The sequence below is a fragment of the Sphaerodactylus townsendi genome, linkage group LG11 (assembly GCF_021028975.2).
Source record: "Sphaerodactylus townsendi isolate TG3544 linkage group LG11, MPM_Stown_v2.3, whole genome shotgun sequence".
NCBI classification, from domain to species: domain Eukaryota; kingdom Metazoa; phylum Chordata; class Lepidosauria; order Squamata; family Sphaerodactylidae; genus Sphaerodactylus; species Sphaerodactylus townsendi.
In genome coordinates this window covers 51,642,529-51,656,397 of record NC_059435.1, presented here as the reverse complement: position 1 = coordinate 51,656,397, position 13,869 = coordinate 51,642,529, and the positions used below count along the sequence as shown (strand labels likewise).

General features: G+C 38.4%; 1 protein-coding gene across 6 annotated transcripts in view; it reads left to right on the top strand.

Moving 5' to 3' along the window:
- AKAP9 (A-kinase anchoring protein 9) overlaps window positions 1–13,869 on the top strand; it is a 118,973-nt gene that overhangs the window by 51,496 nt on the left and 53,608 nt on the right. For all 6 annotated transcript variants that reach the window (XM_048510855.1, XM_048510854.1, XM_048510852.1 and 3 more), the window contains 5 exons: window positions 1,538–1,762; window positions 3,303–3,443; window positions 3,895–3,998; window positions 4,804–5,012; window positions 13,566–13,789. In XM_048510855.1, coding sequence (XP_048366812.1) covers window positions 1,538–1,762; window positions 3,303–3,443; window positions 3,895–3,998; window positions 4,804–5,012; window positions 13,566–13,789 — 903 coding nt within the window. The remainder of the gene's footprint in view (window positions 1–1,537; window positions 1,763–3,302; window positions 3,444–3,894; window positions 3,999–4,803; window positions 5,013–13,565; window positions 13,790–13,869) is intronic.

Here is a 13,869-nt window from a genome sequence, read left to right as displayed (position 1 = left end):
AAAGCTATTCTTTATTTAAAACTTCCTGCATAATTAGCAGGCCATGCATCCTATTTTGTTTGTAGTAATACCTATATATACTCATGTATAAGTCGACCCACATATAAGTCGAGGCACCTAATTTTACCACAAAAAACTGAGAAAACTTATTGACTCGCATGTAAGTCAAGGGTGGGAAATGCAGCAGCTACTGGTAAATTTCAAAAATAAAAATAGATACCAATAAAATTACATTAATTAAGGCATCAGTAGGTTAAATGTTTTTGAATATTTATTTCAAAGAAAAACAGTAAATAGCTCTGTAAGTCCTGATTCTCCCTTTAAATCCACTCAGAAGGGGGTGGGGGTGTGATTTAAAGGGAAAATCTGGGGAAAATTTGAGGGTGCCTGTCAGGGGAGGAATGTTTATGTTAGCAGTACCAACATTTCAGAGTATCTTTAGGAAACCCTCCTGATGATACCACCCAGGTTTGGTGAAGTTTGGTTCAGGGGGTCCAAAGTTATGGACCCTCAAAATGTAGCCCCACCTACTATTAGCTCCCATTGGAAACAGTGGGGGATGGGGACACCCCTTTGGGGGTCCCTAACTTTGGACCCCCTGAACCAAACTTCACCAAACCTAGCTGGCATCATCAGAAGTGTCACCTGAGAATACCCTGAAATTATGGTGCCACTAGCCTAAAAACTGCACCCCCTGGCGGCCAACAAAGTAAAAACCCTAAAAATACATCTCACTCGCGTATAAGTCGAGGGGGGGGGGGGTTAGCACAAAAATGTGCTGAAAAATTTGACATATGCAAGTATATATGGTACTTGACAACTGGAGCAAAAATTTGTAATTGTGAAGGGTGGGAATCCGCTTTTGTGCATCAAAAACTCATTCAAACTAGGGCAAAGGGAACAGAGCTGCCCTAAATGAATTCTGTATTTACATATTATTCTTGAAGGATATCTTAAAAAAATAGAATCTACAGTCTGATGTTTCCAGCTTAATAGGAAGCAAGCACTTAATAGGAAGCAAACGTTAATTGGCTGAATGGCACCAAGTGCCATGAAGTTGCAGCTGACTTACGGCAACCCTTTAGGGTTTTCAAGACAAGAGACAACCAGAGGTGGTTTGCCGTTGCCTTCCTTTGCATAGTGACCTTGGAATTCCTTGGTGGTCTCCCATCCTAGTACTAACCTGGGCTGATCCTGCTTAGATCGGATGAGATCTGCTCAAGATCGGATGAGATCAGGCTTGCCTGGGCCACCCAGGTCAGGGCATTTGCAGGGCATTGGTGTTTAAATGTCCAGGTTGTGGAATTACAGACACATACCAGCTCCATCCCCTGCAATTCGCAAATGTGTAATGAAACTGCTAACTCACTGGGTAGAGGCACTCAAAAGGAGAAATTGCAAATAGCCAAGGTAAAGTGTTGGAGCTACTGCTTAAGAATTGCTGCGCAGTTTGGATTCTATTTGATAAGGTTATTGACTGCAGCTCACATGACTTGAAGTTAATTAACACATGGTAAAATGTCAATAACATTTACAGATGACCAATGAAGACGCAGTCTCCAGCACAGTATCTTCTAAGCAAATATTATTGTATGAAGAGCGCTTGGAAGATATGCGTCAAGAGCTAGTCCGACAGTATCAAGAACATCAGCAGGCAACAGAACTGTTGAAGCAGGGTCACATGCAGCAAATGGAATGGCAGAAAGAAAATCAAGAACTTCTTCAAGCAGAGTTTGATCGACTTAAGGTTCAATTAGCAGAGGTAACAAGAGTCCTGAAGTATAAAGAGTTGGATAGTACCTTTTTGTATTCCTTATATTACATACCAACAAAAAAAGACCAAAAGCTAAACATGGATGTATTTATTAGAAACATTCATTTATCTTGTGTAATGGATTTTTAACATTAAATGATTGTCTGCTTTTGTAGAGAAATCTAATGAGGGTGGCCAGCTTTCATGGCTTAAAAACTCTTTAAGATTAGCTTTTAAAATTAGTTGTGGATCTTGGTGATTCTATAGTAAGATAGAAACGCTAACATAAAATTACCAAATTATAGGGAGGGCAAATTTTTTTGTTGATACTGGTATAAAAAGAAATTGTAGTTTGGCTGTAATTAAATTATTTTCTACCTGCTCATTGTGCAAGTGAAAGTGGAAATCTGTCTCAAAGGAGACATTTGTTATTTATTGTCTTATGATGAGCATAATTATTGAAAAAGTGGCATAATTACCTTTAGTGTGTATTTAAAATTGTATAACGCAAGTGTTTTGGTGGGGTCTAGAAATCCCAAAGTTCTGCGTGAGTACTGCAGAAAGTCTGCAAGTCCATGAAGCGACACAAAAATGGAGTGTTTTTCAGGTTTTTGAAACGTTGCGGATCTTTTCCACGTCAGGAGAAGGGGGCAGGTGGGCAGAAACTTGTGGAGCCACTGCCATCCACAGTCATTTACCTTCCAGATAATTTCAGAGCACAGGATAGAAAATGTGCCGATTAGTTGGCAGGATCCAATAGCTCAGCCTGAGACACGTTAATTGGCTGAATGGCACCAAGGAGTTGGGAGTCTGAATTCAGCCATCATAATTCAAATGTAAAACTGAGCTGATTTTCACATTATTTTCTAATGCAAAGAATTTTACTCACCACGGAGAAAGATGCTACTCTGCATTTATAAATAATAATACTTTAATAATTATGGCTGTTTTCAACTGAATATTGAAATTTCAGTTTTTGTATGATGCCGCTTTTTTTTCTGGGAGCAGCTCTGTAATTTTTTCCTTCCTCATCCTGTTCTGTTGGCCTCTAGCCAAGGAAGTTTTTTGCTGTCCCTGTTAAGTGACAGGATTTGTTAGAATTTGGTTGAAGGCCTTTTGAGTTGTAGCTTTAGAGGCTGAGCTACCCTCCGATACCTACCTTTCCAACCATTCACGGGCAATACAAATATTTCACTTAAACTTGCTTCTACACCATAGTTATTGTGGTTCTCACTTTATTGCTGAGAACTCTACAGTATAGGCATGTCCAGCTCATTGTGGACTTTGAGAATGGCTCTCTAGCAATAGCAAGAGCCAGTGAGCAAAAAGGAAAGAGTGTGGGGTTCTTAGAAAAAAAACCCAAATCATTTATTATAGATAACACTTTGTTGCTAAAGATTGAGAACTGCTCATTGATCTGATTGTGTTTGTCTGGGATTCATTTTTAAGTCCATAGTTATAACTGAAATTTTTTTAAAAAATTTATGATGACAAAAAGCATGCTGATTTCTTGTCCTGTTTCTAATATTGTGAAATATCCTTATTTTAGAATATAGTATTGGATAATAACCACATCATCACAGAAAGAGAACAAATGCTTTTAGAGGAACTAGAATCACTAAAGAAGCAGTTAACATCTGAGAATGAAAAGCTGTCTTCTGAGCTAAAAAATAGTAGCACTCAAACACAGGTAATAAAAACTTCAACTACTATTAGAAGCTATTGAATCCCAATACAGTGGCATTGCTATTATATGTGACTGTTTTCAGCACAGGACATTTTCCTACTGGGTATCAGGATTACTGAAATGGTGGTTGATTAAATAGAAAGGTGGAGCTTAAGCTGCTTCCATTATATTGAAGGTGAACTCTAATTTTAATGTTGCTCTAGCAACATCCAGGAAGGAACTAAAAAGCTGTTTACTTGGCACAACAAAAGATTCTCATAGGCTGTGACGAAACTGTTTCAATCTTTGGTGTAAGGTTTTCTTTGATAACAGCGTGGTTAATTATTATTTCAAAAATATGAACCCTGCAAATCAGTTTTTCACTCTGTAGCGTGAGACTATCAGAACAGTTCACTCCAATATGACAGGATTTTTATCTTTTTTGTCCTCTCTACCGTTGCCAAAACTTTCCCAGAGGGAAAATACAACTGAAACCGAATCTAACAAGATCATTTTAGAAGGTGAAGATGGAGGAGGAAACTACAACGAAGCTTCTTCAGACATCTTTTCAAAAGAAAGGTATACTGAACTTGTATCAAGAAGGTTGAAATATCTTTGTATCTATTATGATGATGCAACTTTTTGACAGAAGACAAACTTCAGTCAGTGTGACTAATTTTGTTGCTTAAGCTCCTGATTGGCTAAAATAGGCCGGTTGATTTTTGGATTGGTTATTTTCTTTTTTTAACTCATTACTCTGCAGAAACATAATTAAATTAGTATTGATGTTATGAGTTGATAGTTCATGACTTGTGGCACATCTGTAACAGTGTATTATATAGTAAAACTCTGATTTTCCTGTGTATATGAAATTTAATTCCACAATATTCCTTATTTCTATTTTATAATATGGCTGTCCATCATAGTTTCCTATTTTGCTGACAAGCCGATATTATCTTGAAGGGTAAAAAAAGATCTGTATTTTTTTCCTGCATTTGCCGCTGCCAGAACATCAAATAAAACTTGATGTACTGTAGAGGCTCCCTCACATTTTTTTAGGCATTATTTTAGAACTGAATTATCTATGGTATGTACCTTCATTTCCTGCTGTTTCCCACACTACTATGTATGTGTTTTAAATGAATTGTATGAACTATATGTGTTTTAAATGAATTGTATGAACTATTGAGTCTGTTTAAAATTAATAGTTCAATCCTAAAGAGAGTTACTCCAGTCTAAGTCCATTAAAATGTATGGTCTTGGACTGGAGTAGCTCTCTTCAGGATTACACTGTAAATATAGTCCACTAGTAATGTAAATATTGTAAGAAAAACAAAAAAAAGTCATGTTTTAATTGAGTTTCTTTTCCTTTTTCTGTTAACAGACATGGCTTGCAGAAGGCTAACAATAGACTCTTGAAGATTCTGTTGGAAGTTGTGAAGACCATTGTTGCTGTAGAAGAAACCATTGGTTTCCATGTTGTGGGTCTGCTGGATCGGTCATCAAAATATCAGTTGTCTTGTAAAAGTCTTTCATGGGAAGCTAAAACAGAGGACTTGAAAAAACCAAGTATCCGTGTAGGGTATGAAGCAGGTAAGTGCAATAAGATTATTCTTTGTGGCAAGTATATAAATTAATTTTAGAAAAGTACTCCTATTACTTTAATTATACCAAGGGCAAGCATGTTGAAGAGCTGTAAGATCTGGTTCTTGTTGTGTTGCTTTTTTTGTGTGATTTCTCTCCCACAGAGCAGGAAGTGTGTTAGCCATACATATACTCTCCCTCAGATATTTCTTGATTTTGAAGGCAACACTAATCAACTATTCCTGTTTTTTTAATGATAGTAGCGTTACCTAGACATGTTTGTACAAGTTGTTTTTGATTCTCTTTTCTTTGATTCCATGACAAGCAGATTAATTGGTATATACTTATATTAATAAGTATTTAATGGCAGCTTAGATGTTTTCCATAGAGCTCACAAATGAAATGTTGAATCATCTCAGCATTGTTAATGAGAATCTCATTTGACTGTCTTTCCAGCACATATGATCTTGTCTAAAGTTCTTAGTATTATGCTTAGTCTAGCATGTCTCGCTTCTTTGCCCTAATGTGTTTATGTTCTGGGCTTTAGGTCATTAGTCACTCCAGGAGTTTTGAAGTGAGTTTGCTTAGCTCAGTTAGAAGAAAAATGGGTTTGTATCAACTTTGGTTAACATCCATGCAGACATAATACTACTACAACATAACCAAATCTGAAAGGGCCAAGGGGTATTTGTAGAATGGGGAGAAGAACATGTTTTGGTCTGCAACACACTTCTAATCTCCTCACCACAATTAGGAATTCTGAAACATTTATTACACTTGCATTGAGCCTTAAATAGCAAAAAATATAAGACACATTCCAGAAGACAGAAGCATCTGTTGTTTTTAGACAGGGTATCAGCATCTTCTGTCTTGTTTTATGTTCTATCATATTCTAAATATCTGGAAACTAGGTGCTATAATAAATTAGTGTCCTTTAGATACCCTGCATAGTTAAAATGCCCCGAGCCTTTTGTAAATGTTCCTTATTCCAGATGGAATTCTGCAATATAAAAGCCGTCTTCAGATGATACAGGAATGGCAACTGAAGGGCAGCAGAGATGTCAGGTAGTCATCTGCTTAAGCTGCTACTGTTGTCACTTTTTCTCCAAGAAGGTGATATCTTTTTCCAGAAGGATTCCTACTTCTTCTGAAGTACATCAATAATTTCATTTAATAAAAAGATAGTAGTAAAACTGTCAAGGAGTTCAGTTTCACCAAGCAGATAGGGTGAAGTTAATGTTAAGGGGAGCAGTCAGGTAAAGCAAAAAGGATGGAGCACATGCTATCTCCCACTTAACACCCCACATTGGGGAATTGGGTTCCTCCCTGAAAGATTTGCGCAGTAGCTGTATTGGAAACTGAACAAATTGCCACAAAGTGGATTCAAATTACCAATGAATGAGCGGATATTGTCTGTATTAGTCAAACAACCTAATGTGAAAGCACTTTATTTGAGATAGTACTGAATGTTTTTTAATAGAAAGATTTCCCCCCGCTCTAATTCACTTGTGCAGCCTTTGCCATAGAGGATCATAAAATGATTGGCACTCAGTGTTTCAAAACCCTGGGTGGGAAAACTGAGATTCCTTCAATTTGAACTTAGTAACTTGTGCTCTTTGGAGCATAAGAATGTATGTAATAAAACTCAAGACTACACTTGCCTTTTCTGAACTTGCGCTGGCTTGTCTCAGTATTTAAAAATAAAACAGATGAACTTTGTCTTGGTGATTTATAGAGTATATGGAATGTGATGGCATGACTAGGAAATGTGCAGTTAAGGTGAAAGTCCAGATTTCAGTATGAATGTAATTTGTATTATGATAGAAATAGTGATCTGAAATAGTGGAAATACTAAAATATTTTAAAAGTTGGCTTTTAAAATATTGTTAGCTTGTTAGCTTTATGTGTGGTCCTACATTCCCTTGACTCTTGTTTCAAGTTTCTATTTCAGATGTTGCTTTGTAGCAAACCCTGATACCGTTATAAATCTTAACCATAGTTAAGGCCTGCAGGTTGAAGGCAGGAAATTAATGTGGAAAAACTTAAAAGAAGGGTGATCCTGAGACTTAACCAAGCTTAAAGGAACGGCAGAGATATATCTGTAACAACTCTGAGGGCCCTTTCACACATACAGAATAATGCACTTTCAGTCCACTTTCAATGAACTTTGCAGCTGGATTTTACTGTGCGTTATACCATGTTTCCCTGAAAATAAGCCCTACCCTTAGCATATTTTTTGGCATTGTTAAGGGATGCTTGAAATATAAGCCCTACTCCAAAAATAAACCCTAGTTACAGAATCTCAGACTCTCACACTGTAAGTTGCATGGGGGAGGTGTAATATGACCTCATTATAAGGCCAATCCCTCTTATTAGACTAGGCACAAATTTCTCAGATGCCTAGGCTACACACAAACCTGCTGGCTCTGTGCACTTAAAAAGGTCATCTTTTAACTGATGTGGTTCTGCCTTTGGGCTCTCTTTTAAGTTATGGCGAGCATTTTTAAAATTATGATTTCTAACTGTAACGTAGGTTTAACATGTTGTTGCCGCCCTGAGCCTTTCTGGGATGGGCAGGATATGAAACTAAAAGTAAGAATGAATTTTAATTTTTTTTAACAGCATACCCATGAGCCTTTGCTAAGTATGCAAATTAATAATCCCCCCAGGGGTGCAAAAAAAAAAGTCATCCCCTGAAAATAAGTCCTACTGCATCTTTTAGAGCAAAAATTAATATAAGACCGGTCTTATTTTCAGGGAAACACGGTAGCAAAATCTACTTGCAAACAATTGTGAAAATGGATTGGAAGTGCATTATTCTGCATGTGTAGAAGTGCCCTAATAGTAGCATAACCTGTACTGTATAAAAACTCTATTTTACTTGATTGCTACATTCTGACCCATCATATGAACAGCATTGTTCCTTATAAATGTACTAGTTTAGAAACGTTGCTGCAAGTGATTTATCATTTTGTGGTTTAATATGTGGAATTGCAGTCTTGGTCACAGAAAATGGAATGTGACAAATTGTTGTGATATGGGAGGGGGAAAATTCTGACCAAAATTATTACATAATTTGCTTTTGTTTATTGATATTTTGGAACTGGCATTACAGGAACTCTGTACCAAAAAAAATCTACAGCTAATGGTGAAATAATTGAGGGTGGTGTACTTGATTAAAGTAGAAATTTTGTTATCTAGCACTTTTGTGAAATAGGCATTGCTAGTTGATCAGATGTGCCAGATACACAAGCTTATTGCTCTGTCCTACCAGAGGAATAGGCAAAAACCCAATCCCACTCCTTGAAAATACCATGGTGACCGCCTCCACAGTTGATATGACTGTTCCCTTTCCTCCAAGCCGTGGATCCATCCTGTGTGGTGGTGTGGTTAGGAGTGATTTTGATTGCCCACTCCTCCACATGAGAGGTTGACTCTTATTTGGTGAATTGGATTTGTTTCCCTGCTCCTATGCATGAAGCTTGCTGAGTGATCTTAGGCTAGTCACTGTTCTCACAGAACTCTCTGAGCCCCACCTACCTCACAGGGTGTCTGTTGTGGAGAGAGGAAGGGAAAGAGTTTGTAAGCCACTTTGAGACTCCGTACAGGAGAGAAAGACGGGGTATAAATCCAAATTCTTCTTCAGACAAGCAGGCTAGCCACTCAGGAGCCTTCTGGCCGAGTTGGATTCTGATGACTCAAAGCAGCCTGAGTGAAAAGGAGGCACTAGAGGATCAATGTCAGTTAGCAGCACCAACTGACAGAATCCTAGCAGATGCTGGAGTCAAACTTGTTAGCTGGACAAGGGGTCATGTACCCAGATACTTAAGTGTATGGTGGCTGATTGGCAAGAGATTGCCTTCAGGGTGATGCCAGTTAGCTGAACATTCTGGATAATCAAGAAGCAGACTCAATGAAGAGTGAAGTTTCATTTATAATACATGTTGTTTTACAAGAACACTCTTAAACGTTTTACTTTACAAATTAATTGACAGTTTTGTCAATTCAGTTTGTATAGTTTAAAAAACTGGGTTTGTTTTCAAATATTCTTACAAACTTAAATGTCAAATTTACCCTTAATGATAAACTGCAGCAGCACAGTTTGACTTTAGTGAATAATTCTGCATATTTAACTTGTTTACAGTGTCATCCTAAGCAGTTCTACTCAGAATCCTACTGATGTCTACTCAGTGGGCCTTATATCCGGGAAGGTATTCTCTGAAAGGGAATGTTTGACTCTTAACATGGGCACCAGGTTAAAAATAAATGTCAGCAGATGTGGAGTATTCTGTCAGAGATGGCTGTATCAACCAGACGAAACAAGAGGTCTGGCATTTATTCCAGGATTAGCTTTTGCAAGTCAGAGCTCACCTCCTCAGATAAAATAGGAAGATAGAAAATCATTTCTCTTTTTCTTCCTGTTGTATCTGAGGAAGCGAGCTTTGGCTCCCGCTGGACTAAGTGTTGACCTTTGGACTCCTGTTCTGTTTCGTTACAACAGACCAACACAGCCACCCAGTTTGTAAGACTTACTATGGTGGGCTGGCACAAATGATATGGATCATGGTATGGGGAAGTAAGCAATGCCGCTTGATGTGGAATTGAAGTCAGATGTGATGAAATTCCTAGACAGGAAAAAAAAAGACATAGTAAATAAGTTAACATATGTATGTTGTTCATATGTATGATGTTGTGTGATTGCAATACGCAAGGCACATGTTTTTGCAGTAAGTACACCTGCATTGCATTGTTTCATATGTGGAATTGCTATGCATGTATGAATTCGTTCGCATTTGAGACTGAAAACGAATCCAGAGTCCTTGCAACATGGATGAGTAAAAGGACCAGATTGGGAGTCATGTTTCTACCAGGACTGTCTAGAAATGACATGTAGAGGCCAATTCACAGGGAGATAAGTTTCTAGTAGATATAATAAGCTGTTTGGGGGCTTCATGGCTTTAATAAGTTGAATGTTGAGAGCTAAGAACTGATAGCAGGAATTATTATTTTCTTTGCCTTTAGTTTCTTTACCTTTAGTGTGAACCAGAGGAGAACAGGCTGAACTTAAATGTTCTAAAATCAATTCTAAAGAAAAGATTCCACTGTTTGAATTGGTGTTTCAGGGTGGTAGCCATTTTCATCTGCAATAGAAGAGCTAGATACAAGTCCAGAAGCACTGTAGAGGCCAACAATATTTTTGGGATATACGTCGTCGAGAATCAAAGCTCACTTTGTCAGATGCACGTAGGAATGGAGCTCCTTGAGTCCTGCCCCAATCAGAGCGTCAGAAGGTTTTTGCAAAGAAGGAACGTAGAATGCAACATGTGAACAGCTTGATTAGAGCAGGGGACATGTGCTTTGGGACAGAAAATTGAGCTGACTGTTTAGTTCTCAGAATGAACCAAAAGGCAGGTCAATATGTCAAATCTTTTCTTTAGCGTTTTGCAGATCTGGTAGATCTCCAGATATTGTTTAGATTTAATCAGTTGTTTTCAAATTAGAACAGATGTCTCTTATGCCTTCAGCTAAGTATCAAGTAGTAGAAAGCTGAGGTTGACATTTGGTGAGGAATTGCCTAAAATGGCATCCAGACCATACAGACTCCAAAATGTCTCTAGTAGTTACAAACTGCCAGGTGCCACTCAGACCACACAGGAGGGTATAATGAGGCGCATGCTGTTTTCTTATGCTGCTTCAACCTTACTTGATAATGCTACCTCAGCCCACCAAGGTTTTTGATCTACTGTATATCTTCTGGGGCACAGCTGAGCCAGGAGAAGTGGTTTCAGTAGCCTGTAGCCAGATACCATAGCCCTTGAACCTTGTGTGATCTATTTTTTTTACTTGGTGGGAGAGCGGGATTACAATAGCTGTATCCATAGCTGAAGTTTTCTAGATCAAAGGAAATCTCTGTGACTAGCCCTGGAGTATTGTACATAGGCAGTGATGTGTGTTGATTGAGCCTTGGACTTTGTACATCAAGTACGTAACAAAAATCGAGTCCAGTAGCCCCTTAGAAAGCGACAGAATTTTCTAGGGTATAAACTTTTGTGAGCCAAAGCTAATAATCCTTTTATTTGAATGTATCTTTTCTGTAGCTTTTCTTACTGTACTCTAGGTTCTTGTTTGTCAGAAGGTAAACAGGGTATCTTACCTGGTCAGTACTTAAGATGGGTGAACTTCAGAGAGCATCAGTTGTGTCAGTAAGTTGTGTTGGTGGCTCAGTCGGGGGAGTGCTTCCCTCGACTCAGTCTTAACCAATGCGTTGGTATAGCATTGACAAACAGTATCCTGGATGTACGTCTCAAAGGTCCTTTCTACTCTGAGGATATTAAAGCTCCTGCAGTACACTAACACCCAGATGCCCTTTACCTCCTGGGTCTTGAATAATCATACTTTTATATTTTTGTAAAAGGATGAGTGGTCGTGTCTATAGCAAGCCTTTTTTTCAGGGGTTTGGAACTTCTTAAATGTTGCATTTCTCCAAATCCACGCTAAACATTGCACAATGTTTTGGCTGAAAATATTTGCCAGCGATCCCTGTGGAAACTCCACCTTAATGTGTTTGAGTGGATTCTGCAGGGCATGTAAAGCGCTTTGAAATCCTGTGCAGATGAAAGGTGCCGTGCAAATGTAAATTAAGTTCATCCAGTTATTCGTTTCATTCATGCACACCTTCTGTATTTAATTTTTTCATTGAGTTTTATTAAATTTATTTTAGCCAAAACCTAAAAGGAGATATGAAACAGTAGTTAACATTAAGGAAAATATTTCATTGATGCGTGGGAACATATGTTTTCTAAATTGGTGGCTCTTGCTGTAGTTCCCAAGGTAATAACCAGCAACGAAAGGGAAGTACCAGAGCCCCACTGTTAATTTTTCTTGTTAAAGTCAAGAAATGTATTGCTTAATGCGTTACGTGTGTAAAACCTCAGATGAAACTGTTGCTAATTGACATGGAAATCATGTGTAGAGAACCTCTGCATAGGACTGCATTGGCAAGAGTGGTATTTATTACACATAAGAACTAATGAAGGCCAATGCTGATTAAATACGATAGCATGGCAGTGGTTGATGCACGTTATTATTGCATTAATCCATTAGTAATATCAAATTCATGAGATTTATGGGACAATAATAATTGTTTCCAAATAGAGCAGACCATGTTTCCAAATCGATTTAATACTTCCCATGTTGGTAAATCTTCCCATCCCAGTGGCATACGGGGTCCAAATGGCGCCCAGAGACAAAAAGCCATCCGGGTGGGCCCCCATGGAGCCATGCTTACTCGCCGATAGCGCCATTCACTCACTTACGCTTTCGATGCCAGACTTTGAGATTTTCAGGGAAGCCAAGGCGATTTACTCTGTGTGCTTAGGCAGTGCTGCAAAGATTGCTTAAGCAATATGCTTAAGCAATCTTTGGAGCATTGCCCTTTTAAGAAAGTCATAGAGACAGGCTGCCTGAGAGGCAGCTTCCCTGAAGTCTCAGAGTCTGCGGGGAAAGGAAAGGGTAAGTGAGTGAGGGGGCTGGCCAGCTGGCTGGCTGGCTGGCTGGCCGGGTGAGTGGGCGGCGGCGGTGCGGTGGCGGCAGCGGGTATATGCGCCTGGCGTCATGGGTGGCCCCATGTCTCCATAGGTGGTACGCCACTGTCCCATCCTGACACATGGTCGTTCCTTCATCTCTCAGTATTTTTCATAGGTACCACTGGCTGGCTACTCCCACATTAGTTTATACCTCTTTGAGATTTCCAGGGTATAAGATATCACAGATCTGTTAGTGGATATCCAGACCCATTTTGTGCAAAAAATATTACCCTTGAATTAATTGCTGCAACATTCATAGTTATTATGTTTGTTTTTTTATTGCCAGCTAAAACAGTCTTGAACAATTTGTTTATCCAGAATATTTCAATAGAGGCCAAATCCTTTGCATGTTTACTTGAAAGTCCAAGTAAATTCAGTAGTACCTATTCTTGAGGAAGTTTGCACAGGATTATAGCCCGAGTCTCTGAGTTTCAAAAGAGCCAGAACATCTATTTTTGGCCCATCTCTTAACATTAGCTGAACAATTTGTCGAAAATAATTTTCTAAAGAGATCATCAGAATGTTAGTGGCTCAAAGTATTGGTGCACTGAGTTTATACTTTTCGAGCTTGCTATGGTCAGCAGTTTATACCAGAAAAAAATTGGGATTCTTCAAAATATGGCAGCAGCTGTGACTGCAGTCTAATAAATTTAGTTTTCTGATCTATAACTGGTATAAGAGTATGCTGCAAAAATATTTTTCTTCTGTTAGTATCTCCTTTTCTATTGCCTGTCTTTGCTTGCTTTGTGGCTAACATTTTATCTACCTTATTTGTGTATTTTGAGTGCAAAATGTTTTTCTTTTGTTGCTTGGGTATCTTGTTTTAAAATTGTAAGAATATCACATACTTTTTTGTACAGTTTGTTCAATGACAGTTCATTATTTATATATAAATGTATATGAACCCTTCTTTGCCATTCTTAGTGCCAAAATCTGTACTGTACATCACTGTTCCCTTTTCTCTCTTTTTTTGCAGAAAAGTCATTTTCATCATATGGCAGTAATCTGGACAGTGATGTCAGTAATGTATGGTCAGAAGTAACTGATGAAAACCTTGTCCTCTCCCAGTACCTTGCAGAGCATGGCTTTGCAGGTGTGGAAATAGACTCTGAAAATCAAGAGCTAGTTTTAAATATCAACTTTCGTCTTCAGGCAGCAGTTGAGAAACTTCTGGAAGCAATCAATGAAACTACCAATCAGGTATTATTTCTTAATTACGTGTTTGGTGATCACTGATGGGTTGGCCAACGGCCTATTCTCTTAAGTTCATCTTTTGGCTT